Source organism: Lycorma delicatula, chromosome 12 (genome assembly GCF_047948215.1).
Source record: "Lycorma delicatula isolate Av1 chromosome 12, ASM4794821v1, whole genome shotgun sequence".
Taxonomy (NCBI): Eukaryota; Metazoa; Arthropoda; class Insecta; order Hemiptera; family Fulgoridae; genus Lycorma; species Lycorma delicatula.
Window position 1 is genome coordinate 23178886 of NC_134466.1, and position 18940 is coordinate 23197825.

The window sequence follows — 18940 nt, forward strand, 5'->3', positions numbered from 1 at the left end:
TACATCCTACTTTAAAGTTTCTGCAACATTGTTGCACTTTGCTGTCACTCATTGAAGTTTCACCATACACATTACTTATTCGTCTATGAATTTCAGCCGCATTATACCCCTCATCCTGAAGAAATCGAATTACCGCACGTACTTCATACTTGGCGGGAGATGCTATTGTTGTAGACATGTTTACTTGTTCAGAACTAAATGAAGTGACGCGGCGTGATTGAAGACCATACTACTAGAGATGCTGCGCAACACATATGCGCAAAGGTTCATCTGATTTTTGCGCGGGTTTTTATTTTACGACCAATCCGACTTGAAAAAAATAACCCTCGTATAAAAAAAAACACAAAAAACAAATTTAAAGTTTATATTATTCATTTTATTTAATGCAAAGTTAATTACAGAAAAAATGTATTAAAAAAATATAATAATAAATAATAGTGAATTACAGTTCAGGTTCATATAATTTTTTTTATATCTGAAAAATCTGTCATACTGTAAAGCCACTCAACCACTTTCATAGAAAGAGTGATTTTAAAAATATATAAATAGAAAAATGTTATATAATACTTCTAATGTGTTGGTGGAAGAAATGGACAGCAAACACCAGCAAACCTGGAAAAAAGGAAGAAAACAATAAATTAATAAACATTATTATCCATTTTAGCATTGTTAAATTCTGATTAATAATTTGTAAACATTCATTTTTAGGTCAATATACAGTAAAATTAATTATTAGTTGAAAAATATGAAAGTTAATTTACTCTTCAACATAGTCCCTGGCTACATGTCTCAACTTTCTGTGTCAGAGTCATTCTTGTACAGCATTCTTTACCCGTTCGTTCATTGTTGCCAAATTTGGTGTCACGTAAAAGCTTCTTGGAAGAACAAACAAAAAAAAAGTCTGATAGTGTGAGATCAGAACTGTAAGGTGGATATGGCGATATTTATCAACCCGGTTTTTGAATAACTTCCCTTGTCTTTGAAGGGGCATGGGGGCAGGCATTATTGCACCAGAAGGGTTACACCTTTTAAGAAGGAAACAAGATGTTTCCTCCTTAATGCGGGTTATACTTCATTATCTAACACTGTTAATATACTTTTTACATTTGCGAATGAATTTCTGCCAGTTTTAAACTTCAGAAAATAAAAATCGTATCACAGCAGGCTGTTTTTCTTAGTACACGTTTCAAGCGAATCGACGTTTTGGAATAAACAAAACAAGTTTATTTGAAAAGTTTAATTTCAATAAATTCATTTCAAACAGCTAATATTTTTTATGTCAGGGGTGCCAACTTATACGTCATACAGTTATTAGCTTATTTTATTAAATAGTTTTTCTATTGTTGCCATTTATCTTTTTAATGCCAACCTTCATAAGACCCTTGTATATAGAAATACACATAATCTTTCTATTTGGTTAAAAACTTTCTTTGCCATATATTGTGGGTCTACAGTTAAGTTCTTTTTTTTGAAAGGACTGATCAAATTTAGACAAGACCCATCATGAATTTGATTTTCAGCAAGGGTCTCAAAATTTTTCTTCAATTGTTTCATACAATTCATCTTCTGCATTAAAATATGTATTATCATATCCAGAGCTATAATTATAAAATTTATTTCAATAATTATACACTATGTATATATGTATATGAATATACGGGTAAAAAAAAAAATGTTGAAATTAACAGATTACAACAAAATATAAAATAATGGAGAAGATGAATCAAATCACTCATGTCACGTTCATTGGAACTCATCATCAACATGTTGATGAAGATAACTGATGTAAATACGTCTAAATAATTAAAAACTAAGGAATAAGTTTAAATAGCATAAAATTCTATAAATTACAGAAAATAACGTATTACAGAATTAAAAAAAGTATTAAACATTTACCCGCCAGGTATACCACAAAAATATGGCATATATTCTTCAATTGAAGTGACAAAAGAAGTTAATGCACAGTATTGTAAATGACGACAATGACCTTGTTCACTCTTATTAGGTAGTTGACAGCTACTACTTGATATGTCGGTCTGTAACAAATTTTTTATTAAAATTAATAAAAAATGATAAACTACATCCTTAATAACCTAATGATACTGCATGAACATTACCAGAAATTAAAGGATGAGAAGCAACGATAAAAGGCCAACACCAATTAAATAATCTTACTGTTACACTTTATTTTAGGAGGAAAATTATGAGATCCAACTGTACCAAATACAGATCGTTCCAACAACTGGGCTTATTGTGTAGCCGTGGATATATTGTCACCAAGTTGTTCTACAGTCTCTATATCCTCTGTTCCAGTTAATGTTAATGACTGACACTACATGCTTTAGTATTCTCAACATAAAGAGCTTACCAGGGTCACGTCTATATCCATAAAACAAATAGTGATCAACAATAAGGAAAAACAGAATGGGTTTTCTCTTCTTGAACTGCAGTATGAGCTAAACAAACCCCATTCTAAGGAAAGCTCAAGCCCCACCAAGGTTGTAAGCATGCATCCCTTGTTGCATAACTTGTTAGAATTTCAATTAATACATTGGAAATGACAACTTTTGATTAGAAATTTAAAAATTAATTCACAAACTCTCAATATAAAAAATAACTGCCCAAAAAAATATTAAAAAGTAGAAAAAATATTTTTCAACCCTTTATTAAATTTATATGTTTAAAGTCTGCACCAAATTAAAAACAACTTACTAACTTTAATTTTCCTAAATTTAAAAATAAAATTAGAAAATTCTATCTAGAAAGAAAATTATCATCAATTTATGAAGAATAAGGTTTAAACAAATATAAAAAGAACCAAACAGTTTTTTTGTTTTTAAAAATAAACTTACATGGTTAAGTAAACATTTACAGGAAACCATTTTCAAAAAAATACACAATCCGTAAATTACTGTTAGAAGAAAATAATCCTAATTGCAATAAAAATAATACATAATTAATACTCTTCAAACTGCTGTTACAATAAACAAAATTACATTAGATTTCAGACTAAGTTAAAAGATTATTTGTGTGGTGAACTTAGGTTCACCATAAAAAAATAAAATTTTTTAAATAAGGTAGCAAAATAAATTAATTCAGTGATAAATAATCTTGATGTAACTTTAATTTTATTTACGAGTGTGCTAGTATGATTTATATGGGTAGAAAAGTTTGATAGGGGTTAGAGCCATAAAAAAATCACAACTTAAAAATCTTATATATATATATATACACACACACGAGGTGCTACCCAAAAGTTTGTGGAATTTGAATTTCGCGCATGAACCATTGCTGGTACGACCTGCTGCCGCTAGATGTGGCTAACAGTATTCTTTGTGAATCAGTGTTCCAACGGCTGTGAAGGTGAGAGGCTGCATTGTTGACTTTCATGCGGTTGTGTTACGTTGTGTTTTACTGCTTTGGCGAAGTTCTACATGGCAGATTTTAAAGAGCAAAGAACCTGCATCAAATTTTGCTTCGTGCTTAAAAAAACTGGTTCAGAAACCCATCGCATGCTTGTGAAAGCATTTGGTGACAATGCTATGAGTAAAATTAAAACTTTTTTGAGGTACAAACGATTCAAAGATGGACAAACGACAGTCGATGACAATGAGCGTTCAAGAAGACAATCAACAAGCGCAGCATCAGAAAACATCGCGAAAGTGCGAGAGGCAATTCTTGCAGATCGTAGACAAACAATCCATGATGTTTGTGCAATCGTACAAATGTCATATGGGTCCGTGCAATGCATCTTGTCAGACAATTTGAACATGAGACGCATTGCTGCAAAATTCGTACAGAGACTGTTGAACAGTGACCAGAAACAAAATCGCATAGCTGTCTGTAATGAATTGAAAAATTCAGCAATAGATGACCCTAACTTCATCTCCGACATCATAACCGGTGATGAGACATGGGTGTACGGGTAAGACCCTGAAATTAAGCAGCAGTCGTCGCCAAGTTCACCGCAGCCAAAAAAAGCACTCCAAGTTCGCAGCAACGTGAAGTTCATGATGATTATTTTTATCGACATCAAAGGCATTATCCATAAGGAATTTGTTCCTCTTGGTCAAACTGTCAATGGGATGTTCTATCGTGAAGTTTTGAAGTGGTTACATGAAAGCATTAGGCGCAAACGTTCAGATCTGTGGGGTAACAACAGCTGGGTTCTGCACCATGACAACGCGCCCGCTCACACATCGCTAGCCGTTCAGAATTTCCTGGCTTCCAAAAAGACGGTAGTGATTCCCCACTCACCCTATTCACCTGACCTTGCCCGTGCGACTTTTTTCTCTTTCTGAAAATAATATTTCAATTGAAAGGCCGTTGTTTTAACACAATTGAGGAGATTCAGAACAAAATGCAGAACGTGCTTCGAACACTTACACTTGCAGACTTCCAGGGATGCATGGAACCATGGGAAAAACGCTGGGATCACTGTATCAATACCCAAGGGAATTACTGTGAAGAAGACAGTGGAAATTATAAGTTATGGTAAGCTATTTTATTTTTATGGTAAAATTCCCCGAACTTTTGGGGTAGCACCTCATATATATATATATATATATATACATATATGTAAATGCAACATTTTGTCTGCAACAACATCATGTGAGAACCAGCCAACAGATTGCTTTCAAATTTACAAATCATTTATGTTTTCCCACAAAAGCTTTTAAGCCACATATCGAGGCTCAAACCCCCTCATAAGCGAATTTGTGAAAGATATTCATTAAAGAAAAAAGTATCCCTTCACTTTATTATTATATTTCTGTCACCATGGCAACAGAAATATAATTGAATAAAATAGATTATTTTTTTTTTTAATGAATATCTGTAAAATATTTAATATTCTAACAATCATGAGGGTAATGATTGTTGGGGTAATGGACGTTGGGGTCCAGGTGATGATAAAGCCCCCTTTTAGACGGTCAGATGAGCAAAGCGAGCCCTGACAAGCAGCTAGTTGTCTATTATTAGAGTACAGCATTTTTTGTAACTGTGCTTAATGGAACTGAATCAAATCAAAATTCAACAAAATTCAATTTGATCTCAAAATAAAGTAATAACTTCATAAAAAGTAGTATTTAGCATCATGGTAATTATTTCCAACTAAATTTATTTTTCAATGAATGTTATTATAAACAAACAATCATTAAATTCTGATAATTCATTTACAAGGGTTTCAATGTTACTTCATTTTGTGCTCCCAAAGAATTTTTCAGAGGATTTGTACTTCCAGAATAGTATGTTTCTTATACCAGAATGTTTCGCGTTTTCTTTTTACCTATACGAGTTTAAAAAAATCCACTAAAAGATCTGGTAATGTATATAACTTGATTATAATAATAAAAATTATACTTTTTATTTCTTTTGTTCTACTAAGAAAACTCAATCATTTTTTACACTAAACAAGTATATCCTTCAACATTTTTTCTTATCATGTGTATAAATTCAGATTCCTGTCCCGCTTTGTGACAAACATCCTGAATTCTCTTCCCTATCAGAATGTCAAACTATTCATAAATGAATCAATTAATTAATTATTGTTTTTTTATGACAGAACAATGTTCTATTTGGAAATCAAATATACATTTTATATCTACTATTTATATATTTTGATTTGCTAAACAATTGTTCAATTACCGAAACCTATATGATTAAATAAAATAGTAAAGAATTAACAAAAAAAATAATAAAAATAAATAAATAAATTACCTGATTAAAACCGACAGTATAATTTCCATGATTAGGAATGTCAATAAAAAGAGGGCTATTTTCATTGACTTTATTTAACCAGCTAAGAGTATCTAATGAAACAGTGTGTACATCTGAAAACAGAAATAGAATCATGAAAATATAAAAATACAGAATATTAAAACTGTATCAATATAGTTCCAGTTACATCAATTCAAAATAAAACGTGTTTGTTGATGTTCACATCAATTCCATGCTTTAATTGCTTTAATTAAACTTTTTTTGATTTTGATTAAATTTATACACTCCAATATGGGATGAGCAGTAAGGTTTAAAGAGATAGTGTTTTATTTGATAGTTTCATTAATTCGTAACAATATTTTTTAATTGCTGACTAAATGAAGTTTTAAAAGACAGTGCTGTGACTGCCTGTTGTGGTTAAATGCTAATGTAATGTAATATAGTCTGTGGGTGTGTGTGTACATGTAGAATAACTAAAAATTACTTAGTGTTAATCGAGAGCGATTTTTTGTTGTAAGTATTTTTGGTTACTTGTAGCACTTTAAATAATTTATTAAGTCTTTCGGTCCGATTTTGTTTTTCGTTACGATTACAAGTGAATGACAAGATATTTAAATTTTTCTACAAGTTCTACTTTGTTTCTGTTAATATTCACAGAATTAATAACTAAAGGATCTATAGCCATCATTTTAGTCTTTTCGTAAGAAATTTTAAGTCCAATTTTATTTGCAAGTTCTTTTATACTTGTTATTTGTATTCTGGCTTCTGCGATACTATTAGCTGATAAAGCTAAGTGGTCGGCAAATCCTAGGCGATTTAAATTTAAGTTATCTCTTTTGTATCCTATGTGAATATTTTTTGGATTAATTTTAAACCGTTTGCGCGTCAGAAATTCTAGTACACGATTAAATAATAAAGACGAAAGTGCGTCTCTCAATCTGAATTTTATGTAAAAAGGTTCGGAAAATTCGCCTCAAAATTTTACTTTAGATTTTGTATTTGTCAATGTTAAATCGATCATATTTACCGATTTAGGATCCAATCTGAGATTTCTCAGAATTTTCAACATTGAAGGCCTATGTATGCAATCGTACCCTTTTTTGAAATCAATAAAAGAAAAATAATCATCTGTTTTTGCTTTCTATTATAAATATCTATAAGTAATTTCAAAGTAATAATTTGATGTGGACAACTGCGCCAAGGCCGAAAACCACCTTGGTAATCGCCTAGCTCGCTTTCTAGTCGGTCCTTAATTCTATTGTAAATAATTCTAGATAAAATTTTATACGTACAATCCAATAACGAAATTCCACGATAATTGTCCGGATTTGTCTTGTCGCCTTTTTTGTGTAAAAAATGTATAATATCTGTCGTCCAATGTTCTGGAAGTTTTTCGGATTCTCAAATTTTAACCAGAGATTATGCAAAGATTTCTTAGCTGATTCTCATGCATTTTCCAAATTTCTGCAACTGTTTGCTCTTCTCCGCTTGCTTTATTATTTTTAAGTTCTTTAAGTGCATTTTCTACTTCTTTATAAGTAGGCGGTTTTCTGTTTGATTCTGGCGTTTTAATTTCTGTATTAACACTTATTTCTAGTAAATATTTTGGTTCTTCGCAGTTCAAAAGCTTAATAAAAGCTTCTGCAAGGATTTCCGCGTTTTCTTTATTATTATGTGTAATTTTACTAGATTTATCCTTAAGCGTTAATGTTGGAGCTTCGTATTTTTGTAACTGATTATAAAACAGTTTATAGTAACTTTTAGAATTATTTCTATTAATTATTATTAATTTTTATAATTATTTTAGAATTATAAATATATTTTATTTATAAGAAAATAAAGTTTTTATATATATATATATATAAACACACACACACACACACACACACACACACACACACACACACACACACACACACACAAAATCTGGTATTCCTTTCGAATTATAGAATTGTACATTGAATACCATGTACGTTTATATAATTTCCTCTGGAATACTTTTGATTCTTGTCCCAGAATCTTTTAATAAAATTTAACCATATTGAGTAAATAACAAAAATGCTTTGGCAAAATCAGAGGCAAGAGATCAGAATTCCTTTTTGTAATTTCAAAAAGGTTTCTGTGAAAAGTAATATAAAATTATATTGCTTTAACTTTCATCCGTTTAGAAATTATATTCTAAAATGAATCCTTAGCAAGTAAATTAAAAGAAAAATCTTTGGAGAAGGGAAGAAATGGATTTAATTTTTTGTGCTATTACAGTTTTTTGTGTATTTTTTTTTTTTTTTGTCGTCAGTCATTTGACTGGTTTGATGCAGCTCTACAAGATTCCCTATCTAGTGCTAGTCGTTTCATTTCAGTATACCCTCTACATCCTACATCCCTAACAATTTGTTTTACATATTCCAAACGTGGCCTGCCTACACAATTTTTTCCTTCTACCTGTCCTTCCAATATTAAAGCGACTATTCCAGGACGCCTTAGTATGTGGCCTATAAGTCTGTCTCTTCTTTTAACTATATTTTTCCAAATGCTTCTTTCTTCATCTATTTGCCGCAATACCTCTTCATTTGTCACTTTATCCACCCATCTGATTTTTAACATTTTCCTATAGCACCGCATTTCAAAAACTTTTAATCTTTTCTTCTCAGATACTCCCGATTGTCCAAGCTTCACTTCCATATAAAGCGACACTCCAAACATATACTTTCAAAAATCTTTTCCTGACATTTAAATTAATTTTTGATGTAAACAAATTATATTTCTTATTGAAGGCTCATTTCGCTTGTGCTATTCTGCATTTTATATCGCTCCTGCTTCGTCTATCTTTAGTAATTCTACTTCCCAAATAACAAAATTCTTCTACCTCCATAATCTTTTCTCCTCCTATTTTCACATTCAGCGGTCCATCTTTGTTATTTCTACTACATTTCATGTAGCTCTTTTGTTTTGTTCTTGTTTATTATCACGCGATAGTTCTTGCGTAGGACTTCATCTATGCCGTTCATAGTTTCTTCTAAATCCTTTTTACTCTCGGCTAGAATTACTATATCATCAGCAAATCGTAGGATATTTATCTTTTCACCTTGTACTGTTACTCCGAATCTAAATTGTTCTTTAACATCATTAACCACTTGTTCCATGTAAAGATTAAAAAGTAACGGAGATAGGGAACATCCTTGTCGAACTCCCTTTCTTACTACGGCTTCTTTCTCATGTTCTTCAATTGTTACTGTTGCTGTTTGGTTCCTGTACATGTTAGCAATTGTTCTTCTATCTCTGTATTTGAACCCTAATTTTTTTAAAATGCTGAACATTTTATTCCAGTCTACGTTATCGAATGCCTTTTCTAGGTCTACAAACGCCAAGTATGTTGGTTTGTTTTTCTTTAATCTTCCTTCTACTATTAATCTGAGGCCTAAAATTGCTTCCCTTGTCCCTATACTTTTCCTGAAACCAAATCGGTCTTCTCCTAACACTTCTTCCACTCTCCTCTCAATTCTTCTGTAGAGAATTCTAGTTAAGATTTTTGATGCATGACTAGTTAAACTAATTGTTCTGTATTCTTCACATTTATCTGCCCCTGCTTTCTTTGGTATCGTAACTCTTCAATATATTCCACCCATCTATCGACTTTACCTTTCGTATTATATATTGGTGTACCATCTTTCTTTAATATATTATTAGATTTTAATATATGTAGCCCAAAATTTTCCTTAACTTTCCTGTATGCTCTGTCTATTTTACCAATGTTCATTTCTCTTTCCACTTCTGAACACTTTTCTTTAATCCACTCTTCTTTCGCCAGTTTGCACTTCCTGTTTATAGCATTCCTTAATTGCCAATAGTTCCTTTTACTTTCTTCATCACTAGCATTCTTATATTTTCTACGTTCATCCATCAGCTGCAATATATCGTCTGAAACCCAAGGTTTTCTACCGGTTCTCTTTATTCCGCCTAAGTTCGCTTCTGCTGATTTAAGAATTTCCTTTTTAACATTCTCCCATTCTTCTTCTACATTTTCTTCCTTATCTTTTTTACTCAGACCTCTTGCGATGTCCTCCTCAAAAATCTTCTTTACCTCCTCTTCCTCAAGCTTCTCTAAATTCCACCGATTCATCTGACACCTTTTCTTCAGGTTCTTAAACCCCAATCTACATTTCATTATCACCAAATTATGGTCGCTATCAATGTCTGCTCCAGGGTAAGTTTTGCAGTCAACGAGTTGATTTCTAAATCTTTGCTTAACCATGATATAATCTATCTGATACCTTGTAGTATCGCCTGGCTTTTTCCAAGTGTATATTCTTCTATTATGATTTTTAAATTGGGTGTTGGCAATTACTAAATTATAGTTCGTGCAAAACTCTATAAGTCGGTCCCCTCTTTCAATCCTTTTGCCCAGCCCGTATTCACCCACTATATTTCCTTCCTTGTCTTTTCCAATGCTTGCATTCCAATCTCCAACTATTATTAAATTTTCATCTCCTTTTACGTGTTTAATTGCTTCATCAATCTCTTCATATATATACACTCTACCTCATCATCATCATGGGCGCTTGTAGGCATATAGACGTTAACAATCGTTGTCGGTTTAGGTTTTGATTTTATCCTTATTACAATGATTCTATCGCTATGCGTTTTGATTTTTGTGTATGTGAAGAGCATATAAAAGCAAAAATGTATTTTTTGTCAGTAGGGATGGTCTGCTGATTTCCATTGGAGATATGCAAATTGAATATTATGCTACACACTTAGATATCAGTAGTGTAAATTACTGTGCCTAGTTAAAATAAGTTCTTTCTTCATCTATTGTTAGACTATTTCATTACATGTAATCTCAAACAAAAGTTAATTAGATGCAAATTGAAGTAATGAACACAAATTGAAATAAATGAAAATATTGAAACAAAAGCTCATTTTGCTTTAGTTTTGTATAAAATGCAAAGATAATGTGAAAATAAAATGTATTAACAGTTATACATAATTTTAATTGAATACATATGTTACAAATATATCATTATGAAAAGGAAAATTACATCATTCACCTACCTACAAACACTTCGATACAATAAAATATCGAAATAAATTTCAGTCTTTTTGCCAAACTTCAGTCATGGGAACCAATAAAATTAGCTTTATAACACATGATTTAATCAGTAATTTTGAATATTAATATACGAAAAATAATGCTATAAAAACACATGTTCTGTGTTTAAATTTTATAATTCACCAGTTCTAAGCTGTTTAAATTTATGTCTAAAACAATTTTGAAAATTCAGTGAAAATATTGATAAAAAAAATCATTCAAATTTCCCCCAGTGATTACTGAATTTTAACCAAATATACTGCTATAAAAAAATATACATACATTCTAGTATATATATATATATATATTTTTAATAAAAACTTAAATTAGATTACCAGGTTTATGTGATGTTGGTGGAGGTTCAGGTGCTGCAGTTGAATGCACAATTGAGTCTACTCGATCACCACCACCTGTGGAAAAAAAATTAATATTTTTAAAAAAAAAGTAAAATAAAATTACACAAAATAAATTCAATAAGTTATAAAAAATAATGTAAATAGAGCTTGTTTTTCTAATACAGTCAGTCAATTTAAGATCATTTTAAATAAAACCATACAGTAATATTTTAATCCAATAAAATGAAATTATTAAACAAAGCATAAATTAGATTAAAACTAAAAACAAAAATAAATCTAAAAACTATTTTTAAAAAAACGATACAATGTTTAAACATATATAAGATGCTTAAATCAAATTTTTATTTTCTGAAAAACAATATTTTTCAGATCCTAATTTATGCTATACATGTTAGCATATGTAGAAAGTATAGTTTAAGTTTGTCTGCTGTACAAAAGATCCTGGGTTCAATTCCTGGACAGGGTCTATAAAATTTATAACAAATCAACCTGATTTTTGTCACTAATAATTTTAGAACTTGATATAACTTTAAAAAAAAGTACTGATACATGGGCACTTATTAATTTAAAATCCCTTTAGATTTTATTTAAAAAAAAAAAAAAATTGAAATTAATTTCCAAGTATTAATTATTTATAATGGAATTGCATCTAAACTTGAAAATATAGTAGGTAATTTCTTCACAGAGTGCTGGAAACTTTAGATAATACAGGCCTTGATCTTAAACAATAATACCGTTATAAAATCATTTTCTAAGGTTCAAGTCCAACTAAAGGTACTTTTATATGGATTCGAACATTAGATAGTAAATGCACTTTGGTGGTTGGGGTCCAATTAACCATATATCTTGAGAATGGTCAGCCTCAGTCTGGAAGAATACACCTCATTTACATATCATCTCATTTGAGCCAATGGGGTTGCTCATTGTTCAACTTGTGAATATAAGAAATAATAATAGGAATATAAAAAAATAAATAAAATTGGAAATCATTCATAGCAACTGGTGTTGGTAATAACTGGCATCATAATAACATAAAAATAGTTCATTTTTGCCAGTTTTAATGAAACTTAAAATTTATGAATTTCTAAATTTTATAATAAAATATATCTGTAAATTTTTATGGACACCTTTGTAAATTATATATTTATAATTAAATACAATGTGAAATGGTTGTACTGTAGGTTTTCAACATGATATACAAATTACTCACAAAAGTTGCATAGTCAGTCATAATTATACCAGGTTTAACAGGCAAAGGGAGAAGTGAGAAATCTCTCATTGTCTTCATAATTGATTGTACGTTAACATGCAAAACGTTCAAAAATGAAAATGAAAATAATCTTCATGAGTGACACCTTCTGGGACTGATTGTAAAATGAACATCATCATTTCTCATACAAAGCAATGTTAACTAATGCCATTTATATTTCAGATTCTTTTAATGTGACACTTCAAAACTATCCTGATATTTCAAAATTGTTTTAAAAGTGTATGTTGGTAATGTACTTTTGCATGACAGTAAAATTTGGTCAATGTGAGTACAATTTATTTGAAGTAAGGTACATTAGAGATGTATGATGAAATGAAGTGGACTAAGATAACAAATAAAGAAGTTCTCAAGAAAAGGATCAATGAAAATTGAAATATAAAAAAAAGGGCACGTGTAAGGCATTTAGAAGAGTTGAAAAACTTTTAAGAATATATGAATAGGGAAAAGGCAAAGGTATATGATGTTTGAAGTATACGGATTGGACAATGAAAAAAGTAGGATACAAGAGGAAAACAAGGAGACAAAAACTGATAGCTGCTGGCACCAATCTATGGATTTATCTCTAAGAAGAAGGCAATGAAAATGAAGTACACAATATTAGTTTTTCAATTTATTGTTTTGATTTAAAAAAAAAATTCTACAATCTGCCATTGTAATGAGACAAGATACTATACTGTGCAAATTATTAATTGGAACAAAGTAAAAATAAAACATTCTTTTTTTTTTCAAAAAACGATGTTTTTATACATTCTATGCCTTCATAAACATACACTGATAAATATTAGTATGAAGTATGTCCGCCATTAGCAGAAATAACCCCTTGAAGAGATTTTGGCATTGATTCCACTCAGTTAGTGCATATATTCTTGACTTCATCACCGTGGAACTTTTATATAGCATTAGCTAGAATATCTTCTTTTGTCATATTTAAACATCTCTTAGGAAATCTTACCTAAACGTCTGTTCAAAATATTCCACAAATTCTCAATGGGATTTAAGTCTGATGAATTTCCAGGCTGAACAAGCACATTAATTTGATTCTCTACCACGAAATTCTTGATCGATTTTGAATTACGACAAGAAGCCAAGTGATGTTGAAATGTTCCATCAAAAGTTTGCGTAAATGGAATACATCATAATATTATGTACTTGGCTGGATTAATCATACCTTCAACAGGAACTAAACTTCCAGTGCCATTCGTTGTGAAAAAACCACCAAAACATCTGTTTCAGAGGGTGTTTAACAGTTTGTTGGACGTGCACAGTTCTCAAAGGTTCACTGTCACCTCATCTCATGATATTTGCTTTGTAACCTTGCAAAAATATATGACTTTCATCACTAAAAATTACCTTCTTTCAGTCATCAATAGTCCAAGATTTATATTTTTGGGTCCATGTTTTTTTATTGGTCTTCCTGACTTCCGACCAGCTTCCAGAAGCCTACGGCATAAAGTTGAATTACTAACATCAAAACCAGTTGCTAATAAATCTCTCTTAAGGACCATGATCCCTCTCCTTTTTGGAGACAATTTAGATTTCTTGTATGTTGTCAGAATTCTTGATACACTAGATTTGTCTAAACCGACTGCAGAAGTAACATCTCTCCCTATAATAGAAGCAAGATCTTTAAGAACAATAATTTTTGCACGCTTCCTCGGAGTAATATCCATTTTTAACACACAGAAGTAACACACGTTACACAGAGCACAAAAACTAACATCCACCTGCCGCACTCACAGGCTCACAGCTGAAGCTCAGGTGACAAACCAGTCAAATTGCTTTCTTATTGTCAAGGTCAAAAAGTCACAACCACCCCAAGTCAGATAAAATTGGTTTAAGATGGTTTCAGCTACTTAACTGGCAATCGCATAACAATTTAGAGAAAAATAGCTTCTCCAAATTAATTTGCATAGTATAGTATCATACAACTTATATTTTAATTTAAATACATCCCCTTTGACGTGATGTCATAATCCATTGATAATTTGTCCCGTAGAGGCAAATTTAAATGGTGAAAAATTTGTTAAAGCATAGACACTCATGAGTACTGTCTTTGATGATCCTGATGACTTCTATTAAGCATTTTCATGATTTGTTATTGGACTGCTCTACCAAAATCAAATTAAAAACATTTCTATTTCTATAAGCAGTTTGAAAGATATCTGTCACACATATATTATTAACATCAAAATTATCTACAATTATTCTTAAAGTTGTGTAACAATCTTCTTAAGTATATTCTTCTAATTTGCCAATAAGTTCAAAATTTGGTTTATAACCAGTTTTACACAATAATTCAGGAGTAGTTTCCAACTACCACAATATTTTCCCCGACTTACTTAACTTGAAGCCTTGCAGTGTTACCAAATTGTATATTAAGGATATTCCTGTAAATTACATTCATTGCTCACAAGATGGGATTTGTATCTGGGTCAGTATAAAATCTATCTAATAGAGTTAAAATCTATCTTAATAAGTTATTTATGCAAAAGTATTTAGTAAAGAGATAAATCTTTTTACGTATTTATGTTATTGTAAATGCGTAATTTATGATATGGTACAGTATCAAATTTTACAAAATTTTTTCATTCTTCAAAATGCCTGTAGCCTTCACCAGCTAATTAATTTTACTTCCCCAGATTGCCTTCTGTCTTATTTATTCATAAATTATTCCCTTTCAAAATAACAATCCTTTAATTTTTCTTCTTGGTAAATTTTTTGTTATAAAATACCCATCTTCTTAATTCTTCTAAGCACTTTCTCATTTATTACTCATTTTTCCAATTAACTTTTATCATTTTCTTCCACTTTGAAACTTTACAACAAGAACCTTTCAATACAACTTACATAAATCCAGGAATGTCTTACAACAAAGGTCGTCATATATACTGACCGTTGCAGTTATTGTATGACTGAACAGTGTCATATTTTACTTTCCAAAATCAGTATATTTGTGGCATTAACGTGATAGCAGATGTTTTAGAGAATAAAGCTTGCTCTGTAAAAAAAAACAAAAGTATAAAGATTAATTTGAAATAATCATTTTTAATTTTATTAAATTTTTAAAGATACAAAAAAAACTTTAAAGTAAACCCTTCAACCAAAAGTTTTTTTAAGTCTTAGATTAGATTACATTTTATGTATAAAAGGCATAGTTTTACACAGTAAGCACCTCAAACACTCAAACTCTGGTTAGGAAACAGAATACTCGCTATAAAGAATATTGTTAACCCAATGAACCCTAATAAAGAAACAGCTGCCTTAGTGGCTATTAGAAAGTACCGCCGACAAATGATACCATACCAAACTGGTACATTCTCATTCATCCAAAAAGTAAGGAATAAGGGAACGAATGAGGAAAAGAAGGTAAAGAGGAAAAGAAGGAAATAAGGTAAAGAACTCTCATCTAAACGAGTGGCTGCCCTCTAATCAAAACAGTTTACTGCCTTGCCCAACACCAGCACAAGTTAAAATGAATATAATGCAAAATTTTAACTCTATGAATATAATTTTTAATAAAAAATTTTAGATCAGTTACAGTGAAGTAGCAAAAAGTATGAAAAGCCAGTAACAAAAGCAGGAAAGAAAAAGCAACAGCCTAATCAAAATAAATGCATATTACAAAAAAATAAATAGGATTATTTAAAATTACACCGGGTCTACTTGAGTAATGTACATTAACTACTTTTAAGAATATAATACTGAGAAAAACGTTTAACGTTAAATTGTTAAAATAAAAATAAAATTGTAAATAAAAAAATAATTGTTAAATTTATAAATGAAATGGTATTTCAAAGTAATCAATAAAAATTAAATAAATTAGAATTTAGTAAATATTTTATCTTACCGACAGATAGTTTGTTAAATCCCAGCGCTATGTTGATGTTATGTTCCTATCATTGTTTTTATCACTTCTCTTTTGCTTTTATCAGTTTTGTTTTGACATAAGATTTCATTATCACTATTATCAAAAGCACTTTAAATGGAATACTTTTTAACCAATTCTTCAGGTGGTTTCACTCCCATGCTTACACAACCACAAATTAAAAAACAAGATGGTTTCCACGATTTTTGTCAAAGCTGATACTTCATGATATTTTCAATTATCCAGTTCAATTAAAAACCATAAACATAATTTTCTTTTAAATGATCAGTTTAACATTGATCAAGTGATTGCAACACTAATATCATTCCTCAAAAAATGAATGCAAGCTACATTTTTCAGTAGTTGATCTTTTTTTTTTTTAAGGTGATACCAAAAATCTTGATTCCTTTTTGTAGCATTGTTCTAGATTTCATTTCCTAAATATATCTTTCCTAGTTCTAGATCCAAACCCCTAATTTTATCTCTGTGTATGTATTACAATTCCATATAGAAGAACTTCATCCTTAGATAAAGTTTTTCTTTTATTTATAACAATGTAACGGTGGTAACTTGCCTAAATGTAACTTCATACTTGTCTAAATTTTCAGCATAACAGAATACTTTTGCTTTTTATACACTGATGTGTGAATACGAATCCTTTTTCTTTATTCTGAATTTATCAATAATTATTGGAAGCAGCGTTTAGGAATAAAAGTTTAAATGTTAATATCTTTAAAATCCATATATATACATCATAAGTGTCTGATTTTTAATATCATTTTGATAAAAATTCAGAGTGGATTATTTTTTATTTTTGTAGAAAACCTTTTTTTTTAAGTGAAATATTTTTTAAATGGAGGATTACACTGTCTACGTTGACAATTTGAATTAATTTTTCATTCTTCAGTCATCACTATTACTTAGTATTGGATTTTTTAAAATATACAGTGTATTTTTTTGGTTATATAACACCACATAAACTTGAAGCTTGTGTGTGGGATATAGAAATGCCATGCCTGACTGGGATTCGAAGATGGGACTCCACGAAGATGAGACGCTACCACTCCGCCACGGAGATTGAAAAGTTTAAAAATTATGTTCATTTATAATGAACAATTTCAACAGAAATGTTGTGGTATGATTTTTAATAAAAAATCCTAAATCCTGAGGTGATTTTTATATTCAAAGTATTTTTGTGCGAAATTCATGGAAAATCTAGGGTAAAAATAATTTATACTCCTGCATTCAAGTTTTGGTAGAGAACCTCTAACAAGTCTCAGAATCTTTTTATTACACTTCTTTGTTCCTCTTATCTTTATCAACATTTCTTATGAATAGTTTTTTTTCACCCTCCATAATTTGATTATGAAGCAACTTACTTATACCAAATTTTTTGGAATTCTACAGTAAATAAAGCCGGTAGATTTTCTATCAAACATAAAAAGTATTAATGAAGATCAACATTTTTTTTTGTCAGGTACGAGATCTATAGTTGACATATAAGATTTACTCGTACTATCAATTTAAATTTCTAGGAAAAAGATTTTTTTATTCTTCTTAAACTTTTCCTGTTATTTTTCATAAAGAAAATTTTAGAGAATATAAAGAAAGAAACGCAGATCAAGTCATTAAAATATAGACAAGTATCAGTTTGAGAAATAAAATCTAAACACAAAAAAAAGGATTTGGGGATGCATTATAGTGAAACAGACTGACACATCATGCAATTTGAAATTAATTTTTTACACAAAAAATTGAAAGGATATTCAAGTAATTGAAAAAACCCAACACCAGTAAAAAGAAAAAGTATGAAAAGTAAAAATATAATCTTAACATTTTTTTAAACAAAAACATATTTCATCTAAATAATAATTTTTACTAAAACTTTTTTACTTTTAAAACATAAATTTTTTAAAATTATAAACCAAACAAAATGTTATAAATATCATGTTTTTATCAATGTGAACTGACTAGACAGAAAATGTTCAAAAGAGTGGCAGTTAGGTATGTGAAAAATGTTTTTTTAAGTGTTGTATATATAAAATTTCATTTTGTTTATCAGTTAAAAAGTTTTTTCATTTTAAATAAATTTCATTGCTGACCATCAGGACAAAAACATTGCATATTATTTTACATTTTTTTATGATAAAGGACAAAGAGGTAAATTTAGAAAAAACATTTCAATATCGTGTTTTTGTAAAAAAAAAATTAGCATTTTTAATTGAAAATACATTTTGCTAAATACATTTTGCTTAAAATAATTTTGAAAAATTAAATTGAAAATTGTTATGAGGGTTGTATAGATCTATTGGACCTATTATAGATTTATCTATTATCCAATAGATAGACTTTAACTTTAAGACTTGCACTTTAGACTTTAACTTTTATCCAATAGATACCAAAGCGATAAGAAAATATAAAAAAATGAAGAAATATATATAAATAAATAAAAATTATTAAAAAAAAGTTTTATAATATGTTTAATATTGTTCTAACCTTTACAGTTATTATAAAAATATGCTTAAATATTGATAAAAATGTAAATAATTTTAACTAACCAGGAGTGCAATGCTACAAAGAAAATTCAATCAGCGCCTTTAAATAATCTTGTAAAGGAATGATAAGAAAAGAATATTACAACT

The 18940-nt window shown here is 29.8% G+C and overlaps 1 protein-coding gene across 6 annotated transcripts in view; it reads right to left on the reverse strand.

Annotated features, from left to right (window-relative positions):
• Positions 1-354: 354 nt before the first annotated feature.
• The window catches only part of LOC142333440 (inter-alpha-trypsin inhibitor heavy chain H3-like), a 69160-nt gene continuing 50574 nt past the window's right edge, over positions 355-18940 (reverse strand). For all 6 annotated transcript variants that reach the window (XM_075380539.1, XM_075380542.1, XM_075380538.1 and 3 more), the window contains 4 exons: positions 11143-11217; positions 5719-5831; positions 1897-2036; positions 355-612 (listed from right to left, as the gene is read on the reverse strand). In XM_075380539.1, the coding sequence (XP_075236654.1) occupies positions 570-612; positions 1897-2036; positions 5719-5831; positions 11143-11217 (371 nt within the window). In that variant the 3' untranslated portion in view covers positions 355-569. The remainder of the gene's footprint in view (positions 613-1896; positions 2037-5718; positions 5832-11142; positions 11218-18940) is intronic.